The sequence below is a fragment of the Podarcis erhardii genome (assembly GCF_964252035.2).
Source record: "Podarcis erhardii genome assembly, chromosome: 1".
NCBI classification, from domain to species: Eukaryota; Metazoa; Chordata; class Lepidosauria; order Squamata; family Lacertidae; genus Podarcis; species Podarcis erhardii.
Genome location: NC_138497.1, coordinates 100,128,706 through 100,145,073, shown reverse-complemented (window position 1 = coordinate 100,145,073; position 16,368 = coordinate 100,128,706). Strand labels below are relative to the sequence as shown.

Sequence of the window (16,368 nt, the reverse complement as noted above, 5' to 3'; positions counted from 1 at the left end):
GACATGGGGAAGTTTTTAATGTTTCATGTTTTATTGTGTTTTTAATATTCTGTTGGGAGCCACCCAGAGTGGCTGAGGAAACCTTGCCAGTTGGGTGGGGTATAATAATAATAATAATAATAATAATAATAATAATAATAATACTGCCATCAGCCAAGATAACTGAGCTGCGAAGGTCTGATCCATCCATTTTAAAATCCAGTTCCCAATACCATGAGGAACTCAAGTTGCTCTGCTTCAGTTTTATATTAAAAAAAAGCAATTTTCCAGCTCTCATCAAAGTAGGGGGGGGGGGACTTGAAAACATAAAACCGAGACTTCAAATATTACAGTTGTCCCCCCCCCCACTTAAAATGCATTCCCCCCCCCCCGAAGACTTGACATTGCATGTTTAGGTTTTGAAGCTTTTGCTATTAAATTCTGAAGGGCACTGTTTCTAAAGTCACTGACAGAATAGTGTAATCAGCAGGGTGTTTGCAAAGGCAGATCTAGGGGAGCATGATCGGTTCGGTCACACCAGGCGTGGAGCTTCTGGGGCGCCACAGCTATGACTCCCAATGGAATGTGAGAGATGGGCGGGCAGATTTTGGCATCACCAGGAGGCCACTGAAGTTTGAGACACCAAGGTCTGCCACTGGTGTTTGTTTTATGCATAAATACATTACAACACCAGCAAATCTTAGAGCCAGATTTGACGCCAATTATGATTATTGTTTAACAGAGTAAGCATAGGGTTAGTATATCTTCCTTCCTTCCCTCCAGCTACCTAGAGAGGGGAAGGACTTCGGCTCGGGGGTAGAATATCTGCTTTGTATGCATAAACTTCCAGGTTCAATCTCCAGATAGAGCTGGGAATGTGTTTCCTGTCTGAAACCCTGAAGAGCTGCTGTCAATCTGTGACAACAATACTGAGCTAGCTATGGTTTGACTTTGTATAAGGCAGCTTCCTGTGTAACTACATAGACTATGTGTTAAAGAGAGGTTTCATGTAGCGGTGCTTTTGAGAGGAGATATCACAAAATGGACATCCAGGTTGGATGTTCTAAAAGGAAGCCTGAGATATCCACCAAAACGAAACTCATCCAAGCTCATCATTCAGGATGGTTCATTAATGAAGCATCTGTACCATGAAGCACATTGACAGGAAGTGCTTCTGAAAAGGGCAGGCGGAGAGCTTGTCTTGATCAACCTTAATTGTCAGGAAGAGTCATACAGAAGGGGTTGACCTGCAAAATATGTAGCTGTGTGCATGTTTTCCTTTGTGAAAGCGGCGCAAGTAGGAGATTGTGAAATTGTGAAAGCAGCGCGAGTAGGAGATTCATCATTGCTCATCAGCTGGTGGGGTAATAATAATAATAATAATAATAATAATAATAATAATAATAATTCTACCCTGCCCATCTGGCTAGGTTTCCCCAGCCACTCTGGGCAACTTTCAACAGAACATTAAAAACAGTATAAAACTTCACACATTAAAAACTAAACAGGGCTGCCTTCAGATGTCTTCTAAAAGTCAGATATCTGATGGAAGGGCATTCCACAGGGTGGGTGCCACTACCAAGAAGGCCCTCTGCTGGGTTCCCCATAACCTTGCAGTGAGGGAACTGCCAGAAGGCCCTTGGCACTGGACCTCAGTATCCGGGCTAAACGATGGGGGTGGAGACTCTCCTTCAGGTATACCGGGCCGAAGCCGTTTAGGGCTTTAAAGGTCAGCACCAACACTTTGAACTGTGCTTGGAAATGTACTGGGAGCCAGTTGTAGGTCTTTCAGGACCAGTGTTATATGGTCTCGGCAATAAAGTTTGCAAAATTTGCATAATCTCTGAAGCATTATAGTATCTGTTGGACAATACACCCCATTTCATTGTGCTTATACCAATCAGATTTGAACATATTGAATTCCTTTGTTTTCCTCGGGAGTTCTGTTGTGTCTGCTGTGTTAATCCACTTAACACAGCAGCACATCTGATCAAAATCTTCCATAAATAATTTTTTTATATCCATATAGATCACTTGAAATCTATAGTAAGTACATGTAGACCTGCAATAAGTCACAGACATCTTCCTGCTCTGTTTCCTGCAGTATCACAATGGTGAATGGGTATCCAGAGAACATGAAAACACCAAAGCAACGTTTCTGAATCTGACAACGGTGGACTGTCAGATCCCACCTCTGAACAATACAGGAGCAGGAGCTGTTCGTTTCATGATGGATGCTGAGCCTTATGCAAGATGGCAAGTGAAAGTAGGAATTTCTTGTGCTACTAGCAAAACAATTTCAAAAGACATTTCTCAAGCAGCGTGATGATAAAATGGGAGATTACGGATTTCTTCCTGCTAATCACTGTGAATAGGAGTGCACACGAGAGCAAGAGATCTTTAGTATTGCCTCATAATAAATAAGAAAACAAAGAAATAGCAGAAATTACAGGCATTGTGGGCATTTTAATAAGTAGTCTTAAGGTGCAAATTACAATCACTGTTCCTAGTAATCACCCTGAGCTGATATAGTGGGTGAATCAATTCTTAATCATCTGCATTTCATTTCAAGAGACACGGCTGAAATTCTTGATTAGGTCACAAGTGCAGAATGACTTCAGCTTCATACTGCTGCCTGTTGGGGGCCTTTCTGGCTCATATCCTCCATTTTGAAATTGTTGTACAGGACAGCTCTACTCAAAGAGATGGCAGAGAACGATGCTGAATACCTGGGGATCTTCAGTTTTACTGTACCTGAGCACAAGTGGCTTTTCCGTGAGCTGCTTCTGCACGGGGGTGGTAATATTTGTGTGGCCCAGCCTCATGGATGTAAGCCAAACTTACCATCCTTTCCCACAGAATTGACATGTGTGCATGTGGCACACCCAGAATGCACTTCAGCTTGCTGATTCAGTGGTTGGAACCTAGCCAGGTCAAGAGCACTCCAGACCCTGAGATGTAAGGGTAGCCTCTGGTGTCATGGGGGGCGGCGGTGGTCTTCAGTGATGTTATTAAGCACAACACACTAAGCATTAACCACAGTTGTGGAGAGCATGTCATTCAAATAGAAAAACACAAAGTCTAATAACGGAGCAAACATGTCACCGATCAGAAATTAAGACAGAAAACCTAGCTAAAAGGGTTGTTGCGATGCTAGCTGTGAACTGCTATTGTGAACAGCCAGATAGGACAATGGTGCCACAAGTGCAGGACTTTCAGGCTCCCAAATGCAGAAGTGCTGGCTTATTTATTTACTTGTTTCATAAAATTTATGCACCACTCAATTCACCATAAAGCAGTCTAACCAAATGATGAAACAATAAAATTGAGAAAAAAATCACAATCATACTTTACAACATTGAAATACCAAAACATATTAGTTACCTCAACTTTCTAAGCACATGGGTTTGAATGTTTTTAGCAGGCGCAGTGCAGTCAAGGTGCCTGCTTGATCTCAATAGGCAAGGAGTTCCAAAATGCATCTGCTGCCACACTAAACGATTGAGTTCTTACAAATGTATAACAGGTATTATCTGGCACCTGCAGTAGTGCCAGTTCCACCTATTGAAGTGGTTGAGTGGGCACATGTGGGGCAAAGTAAAGTAATATGAAGTGAAGTAAGACATATTGCACTCTAAAGAGAGCCCCATCACACACCAACACCCAAAATAGACCTATGGAGTCAGAAATTACCAAAGTTCATCACTGGTAGACCTCAACATATTTGTTTCACAATTTTCTAGACAGGCAGCCAAGAAGATGCCTAATACTCTACCCTGGCTGCTTTATAGGAGACTTTGATCTGCCTGTGCTCCTCGAAAGCACAACAGAATAGTTGGGATGATTTATGTATATTTTGTTTTTATTTTATTTTTTTGCAGTAGCTTATTAACTTTTGAAGAGGAGATCAATGTTTATTTTTGTTTTAACCAAAGCACAGCAAGCAAATGAATGGGGTTTATTTGAATATCTTATTAGAGGCTGCTAAAGTCCTAATCATTATTAATGTTCATCTGTTTGATCATTAGTGCTGTGCTGAGAAAATGAACATCTTGAGGGCTTTAGTAAAGGAAAGAAATTAAGGTTAAAATTGCATTAAGAGTGATCAGTTTATACAGATGAGGTAGTGCTTTTGCCTGCAAAATGGCAGGATGCTAAACTAATCCTTCTTTCCGCCTCAGAGCTTGATTTGCTTAGGCCTAGAATCCATTTTCAGCACCAGGAGTTTGTATCAGTCGTATCATCTCCTACACTAACATTATCTGGGACCTTTATTTCTATATATGTTAGCTCATGCGAAGACTGGGTCTGATTGAGTGCAGAGTACATTGACCCACCCCATCAAATAGCTACATCCAGTCCCAAATAGAAGCATGGCTTTCCATTTCAGATTTGAGCTGCAGACCACAGACTTTGCAGCTAGAGACCCTAGCTAGAGACCCTTGAAATGGTTTTCCCGCCTTATTAAGATGGCTTGTCTATGAAGAATGTGGCTAGGGAGCCCCTCTTCTAAATCAAATACTGAGAGAATTGAGTTCATTCTTTAAATTATGTTAAGTTATGCTAATTCAGTTTCAAATTCTCTGAATAGATTGTAAACTTATTTCCTTCCTTTGAATTGCAAATGCTAGGCAGTGCTATATCCTCACATACCTCGGTCCCACCTGTTCACACCTGAGTGGAACAGGTAGTATTTTATCAGTTTAAAATAATATTATGTTTCTGGAACAGTTCACTTAATGCTGATTGTTTGTGGCGTGTCCCATTCTCTGTTCACCAGGAAATATCAGTTGTGTGTGTTTAGCTTTACATGAGTTTTCTTTCTGTTGTTTGTGATTTTTGCCTCTCCTTTTTTCTTCTCAATCTCTTCTGCGCCTCACAATGATGCCTTCCATCTGTTTAATGCCGTGGCTGTTATTACCCACTAGACCTACTAGGGTGTCAAGGAGGTGATGGGTGCATGGCCAGTGGAGACACCGGGGTGTGGCCAAACTGCCATGGGTTTCTCCCTATCTCTTTCTCTCTTGAAAAGATACTGTGAAGAATTGCATTTTTACAAATATTAGTACCTAACTAAGCTATGTGCCATGATTACAGTTATGAGATACAAAAATAATACACACACTTATTCAAGTAAATTTTGCTCAGAGTAGACTCATAATAATAATGATGATGATGGCAACAAAACATTCAGCAACACTGAGTTGAAAGAGGATCATATGGTGGTAGTCTTTCCTCCACTCCTTTCATTTGTGGGGATGTAGGAAGCAGTGGCAACCTCTTCAATTTTGGTGGTGATGCCACCTCTTTCTTTCGGGTCTTCTCGTACCCAGGCTAAGTAGGCAGATTCAGTGCTTCCATCTGCTCTGATGTTTCTAAAGGGGTAGCAAAAGTGGTGTGACATGGGTTGCCAGCACCCAGAGTATTGTGCCTGCTAACCAGGGGACCATTAGCACTCCCTGAGTCCTTTCCACCAGTCCAGTATTGAAACCACTGAACCTCTTGGGCTTTGCTGATTGGAAGGCCAGCAGTTTGAATCTATGCAATGGGGTGAACTCCTGTTGCTCTCCCCCAGCTTCTGCTAACCTAGCAGTTTGAAACCATACCAGTTCAATTAGATAAATAGGTACTGCTGCAGTGGGAAGGTAAACAGTGTTTCTATTGGCGCTCTGGCTTCTGTCACGGCATCCCGTTACACCAGAAGTGATTTAGTCATACTGCCCACATGACCTGGAAATCTGTTTGCGGACAAATGCTGGCTCCCTCAGCCTGAAAAGCAAGATGAGCAGCACAACCCATAGTTGCCTTTGACTGGACTTAACTGTCCAGAGGTCCTTCGCCTTTACCATACCTGTATCTTTAATGTGCACATTTGAGATATTTGCCCCACCAGCCCCCACACTTACCCCTGCAGCACCTCAGAGACCAGCAGCTTCCCTATGCAGAGATACTGGGGTGGTGGTGGGACTCTCATTCTCCCTTGGCACCACTCCCTTGCCCCAACTCTCTCTGATGATTGGTCTATGACCGATAACTTACTTCTCCTCCTATTCCATGTTGTCACCACCGCTAGCAGCACCAGCTGGCAAGGGGGCAGTGGCATGGGGTGAAGATCCTCAGCACTGCCTGCCAATAGGTTGGAATGAAGGGGCAATAGCTCAGCGGCCTACACAAGAGGCAACTGCGGCACCCATGAGTGTCAAGAACGGTGGAGAGCAGGATGAGGGCGTGAGTATACAGTGGAACCTTGGGTTACAGAAGCTTCAGGTTACAGACTCCGCTAACCCAGAAATAGTACCTCGGGTTAAGAACTTTGCTTCAGGATGAGAACAGAAATCATGCTCCGGTGGCGCGGCGACAGCAGCAGGAGGCCCCATTAGCTAAAGTGGTGCTTCAGGTTAAGAACAGTTTCAGCTTAAGAACAGACCTCCAGAACAAATTAAGTTCTTAACCTGAGGTATCACTGTATTTTTAAAGCCCATGCAGGGACGCCCTGGCAATCAGCCATTGCTCAAATCCACTCCTCAGTTTGCCCACATGAACACTGGGATATTTTCTGTGTGAGGGGGAAGGCACACTTTTGAAATTTTGTACCCCTGTGGCCCTGCCCACGCTACATCACTGGTTATAAACACTCGGGACAAATGGACCTCTTAATCTTAAACCAAGTCAGAGCAACCAGTTATTCAGGGCTTCAGGTAGGGGTATCTTCCAACCCTACGTGGAGATTCAACTGAGGACTTCTGCAGGCATCTCCTCTGCCACTGAGTTCTGGCCCTTGAATAGCACCTCTTATAAAAATCAGAAAACTGAGAACCTATGTTAAATCCCCATAAACCAGAACTTGCTTTCCAAATTCTTAAACAATGAGCATAAAGGATTTTTCTCTAACATAGAGCAGGAGGGCAGATAAATCCTTACACTATCTTGTCCAACTGAATGCTTAGCAACTATATCCAGATGCCACCAACATCACACCAATCATGTGCATTCAGATATTATGTGAAAAGTAAAACTGGTTATGATGTGCCAAAATGTAGGGCCCACTTTGTTTGTTTGTTTGTTCCACTATTCTGTCACCAGCTAAACTGAATGGCTTCTGTGCCTACAGGAAATACATACGGCAGGGGTGGGGGCAGTATCGGCCCTGATTTTCTGCTCATTTCCCCTTAGATTGAACACTTCAGGCCTTACATCTTACGAATGAATAGCTGCACTGAGTATGGAAATCCATCTTAGGGGGAGTCAAGGGCAAAGGCTGCCATACAGAATCATCTTCCTTTGAAGCAGGCTCAATAAAATCTTGTTGACATCTATGAGATTCCTCTAGAGTAAATGTTTTATGGATTGCAATCAAAATGTCTGAAGCAGGATTTATTGTTCAAAATTGTGTCAACTTGAGTAAGAAATTTACAGGAAGAGGTTAAACAGAGCACGGCAGTTATCAGAAACTCCAGATTTTATCCGAGTGAAAAGATATTTTGGTAATAAATGAATGGCTTTTCAGTTTGCAGCATCAAGTGATTTGTTAGCTTGCAGGAAAGTAACTTGCAAGTGGTTTAATTTATCTTCTTGGCAGACATTTAGTTCAGGGGTGTATTGGGCATGTGCTTTAGAATGTGCAGACAGTATCTGTATGGAACATGATCACATAAAATGATATGATATATTTTTTGTATATTTTAGATTTCTAATGATGGTTTCCAGTACAGTAATTCAAAAGTCCTGACCTTGTATGACGGAGTCTGCCAGAATTGCGAATTCCATCAAAATGGGCTTTGTAAATTAAAGGTAATTTCAAAGCACTTAGAGGTTTAGTACAGAACATCCATCTTTTCCTTAACCCTCCGGTTTCCCTGGATTGCCTGTGTAGCTTGACAAGTGTTGGAGAAGAAAATGTGTTTATTGATCAGCTGGGAAGCTAAATATATTTTCTTCCATTCACTTGTAAATTATGCCCTTTTTATATCAATCGTCAGGAAGCCAACACATTGTACATAAAAAAACATTTCTTCTAAATTAACATTTTATATTCACAAAGAATTTAGCACCTCCATGCTGGAAATGTTCATGGAAGTAAATGAAACTTGGAAACAGCAGAGGTTCTGTAATTATCTCAAATAAGGCATCTTTCACACTCAGAAGATTCTGGTTTACAGAGAGCCTTTGCTGGGACGACATTGCTCTCAGTCTCCACAAGCAACATTTCTTTGTAAGACATGGTGTCAAATTCTTACCAGTCCTCTCAGATTTACTGGGGGTATTGCAGCTACCAATCCTATTACCTCTGGGCCTGTTATCTTCAAGTATAGATGTGATTGCCACAGCTGAGAAACAACTCTCAACAACTACACAGGCGCAAAACTGCTCTGTAGTGACTTTTTAACATGAGGACAAGGTCTACTGTAGTTTGATTTCAGACCCAACTCTGATAGGTACTTCTAGCAGCATTTTATTTTATTTACACCCTGCTAAGTTCACTCTTTGACCCTTTACATCCTGATGCAGCCTAGTCAGCAAACTAGCTACATGGTTCTATGCCATAAATTCATTAATTTTGTAACTTTCCCACCTGTTGGCTCTGTCCCAATTGCATTATGTGAAGCAATGTATTTTTAAGGGTTATGCAAAGCTCTGTGGTTTAGTTATCATTCTTATTGTTGTTATTTACATTATTTATTATGTTATTTATTTATTTATTTATTGTTTAGAAATGAGCATCCCGGGATCAAATAAAGAGATGTTATGAAGCAAATTAAAGAACAAAAAAATTACTTTTTTAAAGCAAAAGAATGACTTATTCAGGAGGTTTTATTGAAAAAGAAGCATATAATATCATTCTAACTAATATCCTGCCTTGACAGCTGGAGTTGGGGCTTGGAGTTGGGTTCCATCCTTACGCTGTTGACATTCAACTCCTATTTCTTCTTGCTATCAGAATCCTGTGTGGCTGCGCAGATTCTGCACTGGTGCTCAGCCACTGTAATGGACTGGATGAAGGCTAGTCGAGGTGGAATTAGATCAAGGTGCTATGACTTGGCACTTCTTGAGCTTGGGAGATAAGCATATGGCCAGTTCTCTATGGGGCTGTGCTCCCCTTGTAGTCTAGAGGTACTTGCTGATTCTTCTCTGTCATTGGCGATCCAAGTGACATAGAAGGCTTTTTCTTAGCTCCCAGCTGGTTGGCCAGTTACGGCTGTTCCTATGGCCTTGCCATAGTAGTTCATGCTCTGATAAGCTCCCAACTGGATAACTGTAGTCCACAGGGTGGCTCTTGCAGACCACTTGGAAATTGCAACTAATCCAGATGTAGTAGTTTAGCTTTTGAGTGGAGCAACTAGCTGGAGCCATGTTAATACAGTTCAAAATCTGCATTGACTGCCAATATACACTAGAACATCATACTTAAGAATGGTAAAGATCGACAGATTAGATTCTAGATCACTGTTCATTCAGACGAGTCTGTCTTTTAGCTTAGCAGAGGTGAATAATATACAGCATTACATGAAGCATGTACCGGTAATTCAAAATTTATCCCCTCATTATCCCCTCATTAAGTGGGAACAAGTTTCAGGCACCTATGCACTAAATCACCAGCTCCCACACTAACTGGCTATTGGCCATGCCAACTAGGGATGATGGGAGCACAACAACATCTGATGGGTACCACGTTGGCTAATCTTGAAGATTCTCAGCCTAGCTCCACCCACCTGGTGTGAGTGCAGATGGTGAATGTTACCAAGTGGGACAGAGCTCCAGCATGCCAGTTTAAGTGTTATTTTGCAAGCCACTGTTTATCCCATCACTCAGTCTTTGTTTATTTTCTAGAGGGCACCAATTTGGGTGGGTGATGGAACTTGCAACCTAGTAGGGAATGCTCAGTTTAGGAGTGGTTTTATGCCACTGCAGCTATCTGTTTGGAGGCCCTTTGAAATAAAAAAATGGGGGAGTATGTAGAGAAGGCTGGGATTTTGTATGATTTGCCCACGTGCCTAGATACATGCTAATCTCTATATGGTAGTGGATGGCATGGTGGTGTTCACCTGACCTCCATACAGCTTAGTTGCTGTTCCTTATGGGGAAGGGTGAGGCAAATGGGGAGGCCAGGACAGTGGAAATTCACCAGCAGGAGCGCCAGATTGTACCGCACCAACTTTTCCACTGCCTCTCCCTTCTCTTTCCCAGTAAGCAACATCAGTCAGTGAGTGCTGCCACCCCACCAAGCCATCTGCTGCTGGCTCTGCGTAAGGACTCAATTATTGAACAATGTGCATTGTGTAACATTAGCAAGCCCATATAGAGGGAGGACTAGAATGCGCCTGGGAGAGAGAACTGCTTTGTTTTGGGACTGTTGTTCAATATGACCTTTTCATGTATGTCTTCTTTTAGTATGGCTTGTCCCCGGAGAAGCAGCATGGCTCTAGGCATGGGGAAAGTCATGGTGCTTAAGTTAAGGCAAGCAAGAAGGCTTGCTAGCCCTGAGGCCATGACACACACAAATGGAAATGACTGAAGCACGTTGTTGCATCCCATTATAACCAAGGATTTGTGCTATTGAATGGGGATATGTGGCATTTTCCCCTTTACAAATGGCTTCTGAACAGATTGGCAATTTTAATTGTATGTGAATGAAAGGAGAATTTTAGGATCTCTGAGCAAACAGTTTCACTTTTTGTACTGGGTTATAAAGCAGCGTTTCCTCATAACTGTAGTCATAGAGTTCTGTCATACAGAATTTTAGCTATTATACCCTTAGAGTGGAGCCCAATTTCAGCAGGACCAGATAATTAATCACTCTGATAACAGGTGTCTGGGATTAATGATCTTGTACAACATGTTAGTGATTTTCATATGATTTTTTGTTACAGTGGCATTATCCGGCAGCCTGAGATAAGCCATTCACAACTACAAAAATCTCACAATGAAGCTGGCAAAGCCTGTGTCATTACAGAAATTTTTAAGAATACACTTGTATTCTTCCCCAAGGCAACAGAGTGCTAGCATTTAAATTGCTGTCATTTCATTATTCCTACAGCAAAATATTTCAAGCAATTACTTGCTGCTAATTTATCTTTCTTCCCCTTACTTGCAGGAAAACGCTTGCAATATAGATGGATTATGTTATGCAAAAGGTGATTCGAGCCTTACGAGTCCTTGTCTTCTCTGTGAACCAGATATTTCCAAATTCATCTGGTCTATCAATGAAAGTAAGCCTAAAATGCATAAAATGTTTCTATGGTATTCAGGTTTTGTTGCGAAACCAATCCGGTGTTTTTGAGAGAGGGATATTCTTTCTCTGGACCTGTATGTTGTGTACATTTCTAACATTTCTCTAGGCCAGCATTTATTAAGCTGGTGTCATCCTGATGTTCTGGATGACAATTCACATCTGTGCTGTCTAGGCTGTGGCTGATAGGTATTTGTTCAGAATATCTGGATGACCCCAGATTGGCCAAGTTTTTGTAGGATGTAATGTACAGTGGTACCTTGGTTCTCAAACGGCTTGGCTCCCAAACAAATCAGCTCCCGAATGCCACAAATGCGGAATTTTTTTTTTTTTTTTTTATTTTTTTTAAAAATAATTTTTATTGGGTTTTTACATTTTATAACAACAAACACATACACAAAGACAAAGACAAACAAACACACAAATACAATTACATACCCTAAGTTTCTTTACCCACTTTCATTGACTTCCCCCCACCCCCTCCTCTTACATCCCAATTCCAAAGTTAATTCAGCAAGTTCTTACCTAACCTCTTAAAGATATTCACATTGCTTTTGAAAATTAAAATCTTTTGTTTATCTGTATTCAACTATCCAATTCTCTTATAATCATTAATTTCTTTTTTTTTTAAGGTCGATCTAACTTCCCCTTCACAAATTTTCCCTTTATTATATTAATTATAGGTCACATTGACCAAGTAAAACAAAACATAACATTTTATAATTCTATTCTCTCCCCCCCCTGCCCCGGTTTCTGTCCCTTCCTAGACAAATGTCCAGAAAACAAACAAAAAATATTTCTAGCCCGGATTCCTCACGTCCGAGGCGTCTGATTCTCTGTCAGTCCCTCTCTGCCAGCTATATTGGTAGTCCTCTTTGATGGTCCTAAGACCCCGAAGGAGTTCAGTCAGAGTCAGATCATATTTTCTTTCATTCAGAATGTTGAAGAGTGTTTGCTGCGAAAGACCATCTAGTTTTCCATACTCAAGAGAAAAGTCCCAATCATATTGCTTTGTTCTTTCTAGTTTTAATATTCCAAGTACTCCAGGGGCTTCTCTCTTCTTCTTTCTCATCTTTCGCAGGTCTGTAATCCAGAGGTCTTCTTGCTCATACTCTGACGCTGCAGATTTCTGGTTGATATTTTCCACTTGTAGTGTCTGAACTCCTTCTTTTTTCTCTGTCAATTCCAAAGGCATCTCTTCCTGCTCAGCTGCAGAATTTTTATCGTACATCTCCTTTGTGCATTCAGCAGAGTTGTTTGTTTCAGGATTCAAGGTCATAAAAACTTTACTCAGAGCCATACTCTGCTCCTGCAGGATTCCCACGAGAAAAAACATTTTTTCTATCTCCGCCAGTAATTTTCCCTCTGCAGCCATTGTAATGTCACTAATTCCCCCTAGGGGGCTTTCAGTTATTTAGTAGTCCTTTTCCAATAATCTGTTACTTTGTTATTATCAATACTTTGTTTCCAATCGCCTCAGTCCAAATGTATCAACTTTAATTCCAAGAGTTATTAAATAGCAAAATTCTTTACTTTGTCCGCCCGTTTGACAGCTTCTTTGACAGCTGTCAAACTCCTTTCACTTCTTCCTCCGGGACCCAAATAGGACACTCCCGGGTTTTTTGGGGGGGATACACTCAAAGTTCCAAATTCCCTTTCTCTCCAGCACAAAAATCTTGTTCTATCAAATTTGTGAGAAACTTTTAAGTCCTCAAAACAGTATTCATTCCGCCTTAATTCTCCGTTCCTTGCTTTGAAACGTCTATAAGTAGAGGGGGTGCGGACTTCCCTTTAACACATCCCCCGATCGTGCCGAATTCACAGGATAAAATTTTTAAAGTCCAAATTCCATTACTCACGGGTCCTTTGTTATCCAGTCCAAATTTGGGAAGAAAGTCAGCGCTCTCCGGCCATGGCTTGCGGCTTCACTCTACCGAGGTAGCGGTCTACTCTCAGCACCACGCCACTCTCCGTACCCTCTCCGCAGCCTTTAAAAAGGCTCTTCGTGGGTCGGGGAGGGCGCTTAAGGTGCCCACCGAGTCACCAAGTCCGCAGGCTTCCGCGCCTGCGGTTTCTGAGGGTCCCCGTGTCGCCGGCACGGCAAGACCCGTCCTCAGCAGAGCCGATTCCCTCCGGAGCTCGGAGGGAATCCGCCATTAGCCGTTCGCGCTAACCCGGAAGTCCCACAAATGCGGAATTGAGTGTTCCAGTTTGCGCATGTTTTTTGGAAGCCGAACATCCAATCTGGCTTCTGATTGAGTGCAGGAAGTTCCTGCAGCCAATCAGAAGCCACACCTTGGTTTTCAAATGGTTGTGGGAGTCAAAGAGACTCCCAGAATGGATTAAGTTCGACAATCAAGGTACCAATGTGCTTTCCTTGGAGAAGGCAGATTCTCATTAATAGGAATATGTACATTTTGGACCCTGATGATTATGCAGAGGTTCCAGGTGTGTGCTCAGATATTTCTGAGCAACATCATGGGGAATGTTTTTCTAGGACCAAGGTGAAACTGTCAAGCTTCTTTGTTATTTTTGCTGTTCAGTATTGTTTATGCAATCTTTTTATATTTATACTGGCTTTTGGGGTATGTTAGATTTGCCATTGTGATGTTGTTTTATTATATTATGAAATTGTTTCGTACTGCTTGATTTTGAAACGCATTCCTGTTTTCTTTGTTGCAAGCTGCTTTGAGAATGGTGTCTCTGTGTGTGAAAGCAGCATGCAAATAAAATTATGAATGAATATATTTTCACATCCTTTGAAGACAGAATAGTCTAATCTGGAAATATGAACTACAGTGATCAGGTGACTTATTTTCCATCAGCAAGGAAAACCAGTAAATGATACTTTGGGCCATAGCTACCACATGGCAGTAATGCTGGGTCCAACAGTATCTCTGAATCACACAGTGATCCTTACAATGGGGTGACTTCACCCAAAACAGATATGCCAAGTCATCCCAACTACTGAGTTCCCTGCAGTCACTAACTCTGTCTTATCCAGACAGAGCTTATTCACTGTCCTCAAGTCCGCCACTGATGATATACATCCATTGAAGGATAGCACTACACATTGCTTCCTGTATTTAAGAGTTAGGTCAAGGCATTCCTTAATCCATTTTATGATACATAATCTATTTTAAGAACATGGTTATATTACTTTGATGTTTTTATTGAGAGTGTTTTTTAATTGTATCTAGGTTCTTATTGACTAGGTTCTTAACAGACATGATGACTGTTTTCAATTGGAATGCACAGTATATAGTTTAAATGTAAAATAAATAAAAGCTTTCCTGAATGCATTGCTCAAGTTTCTCAAACTTGCTGGTAACTGTTTTTGACTAAAATGTTCTAGAGGTATTTTATCGTCTTTGTCAACTGCTGTGTAACATTAACCGTAGCCACCACAATCAAGCTCAAATGTTAAGTGTATGCCACTAAAATGATAAAATGTGTGCCCTTGCTGCCCAGAAAGAGGGAGAAACGTGGCAGAGAGACATCCACACCATACATTAAAAGTGCATTTATTTATGAAAATATTTTAATCTGCTCTTCATTTAAAAAAAATCCAAGCAGTTTACAACATCCGTACAATCAAATACAATAAAAACCTCATCAACTACCTATTACTGAAATATATTTTTTTGATTGCCTGCATAAGATTGGCAGCATAAAAAAGCTTTCAGCAGATGTTCAAAATGTGAAAAAAGGCACCTGCTGAATCTTTCTTGGAAGAGCCTTTCCCAGAACTGGGCCACTAAAGGCTTGGTTTCAGGCCACTGTCAGATGAGCCTCACAAACCTTGGGGTGACGAATGATGCTCCTGCTCCTACTACTTTAACAGTCATGGCTTTCCCCCAAAAATCATGGGATCTGATTCCCCCTCACAGAGCTACTATTCCTGACACCCTTGACAAATTACAGTTCCCAGGATTCTTTGGTGGAAGCCATGCGCTTTAAATGTATGATGTGAATGTACCAACAAGACTGTGATCAGTGATGTATTTTTGCCAGCAATTTTCTGGTGGTCCAGGTGGTAGATGTAGTTTGAAAACCGCTGTCTTATGGAATTAGAACATTCTGTACATTATTGCATCTTGCTATTTCGCTTAGATAACCAGCCGCCTGTGTTCCAAGCCCCAGCCAGCCAGCTTCTGACGTTTGCAGGAGAGAATTTTGTGTACCAACTGCTAGCAGTGGATCCCGAGGGATCAGCCGTGCTGTTCATCTTAGAAGGCGGACCTCCAGAAGCCACCCTCTCTCCTGCTGGCCTTCTCATTTGGAAAGTCAGCTCTGCCGAATCAGAGAGCTTTGAATTCACCGTGTCTGATGAATGCAATGCACAAAGCAGGCACTCGGTTCAGGTAGGAATAGGGAACCCTTCAGAAAACTGGTTTATCACACTATCCGTTGCTTCCATTATAGCTAATAATTTGTTACTGTCTTTAAAAAGCTAAGACTTCAGCTATTTTCAAGTAAGTGCATATTATCCAACATGACAGTAATGATCAATTAATCTAATAAATAACTCGGATAACGTAAAACCCATATATACAACGAACAAGAGAGGGTACTATCGATTGCTGTCTGAAAGAACACTTTTGCCGAGCCTCTTAATGGTTCATTAATCTGCTTTAAAATTCACTGTGTGCATTTGGATCTTTGAAGAAAAGCACATAACAACATAAAAGACCAGGTTTTCGCCATAAAGGGGAGAACATAATTCATTTGCAATGATATTTTTAGAGGTTCCCATGCTCTTATGTCGTTACTCCAGAGCCTCGGCTCCCTGGCAGTGCTTCTCTTCTGCTTTGTCTTTATTGCAAGGTGTTCCATTAATCCTTCAATAGGGTGGGCTAATGAGGTAAATGCATAGGAGGAAACTTACAACCAGAAGTGTCTCGCTCACAACGGATAATTGTTAAGGAGCCTGGAATGAGATAAGTGCAGGATAAATATTAACCCACAACACTTGATACAGAATTTACATGGTACCGCACCCAGATTTACCTGGAAATGCGTGAAAAATAAATAAATCCAGGATTAGATTCATAGTCTGTATAAGGCCAAATGAGATGTTATGCCAAATACCCAGCTGCCACTGAAAATGGCAAGTGTGTGACTAACTTTCCCCTTCCTCTCTGCAATGCTAACTGTGTCCT

At 41.6% G+C, this 16,368-nt stretch overlaps 1 protein-coding gene across 1 annotated transcript in view; it reads left to right on the top strand.

Annotated features, from left to right (window-relative positions):
* LOC309346569 (von Willebrand factor D and EGF domain-containing protein-like) overlaps positions 1-16,368 on the top strand; it is a 205,064-nt gene that overhangs the window by 106,350 nt on the left and 82,346 nt on the right. Inside the window, exons 14-17 of the mRNA XM_081870442.1 lie at positions 2,084-2,245; positions 7,666-7,770; positions 11,072-11,186; positions 15,320-15,570. Coding sequence (XP_081726568.1) covers positions 2,084-2,245; positions 7,666-7,770; positions 11,072-11,186; positions 15,320-15,570 — 633 coding nt within the window. The remainder of the gene's footprint in view (positions 1-2,083; positions 2,246-7,665; positions 7,771-11,071; positions 11,187-15,319; positions 15,571-16,368) is intronic.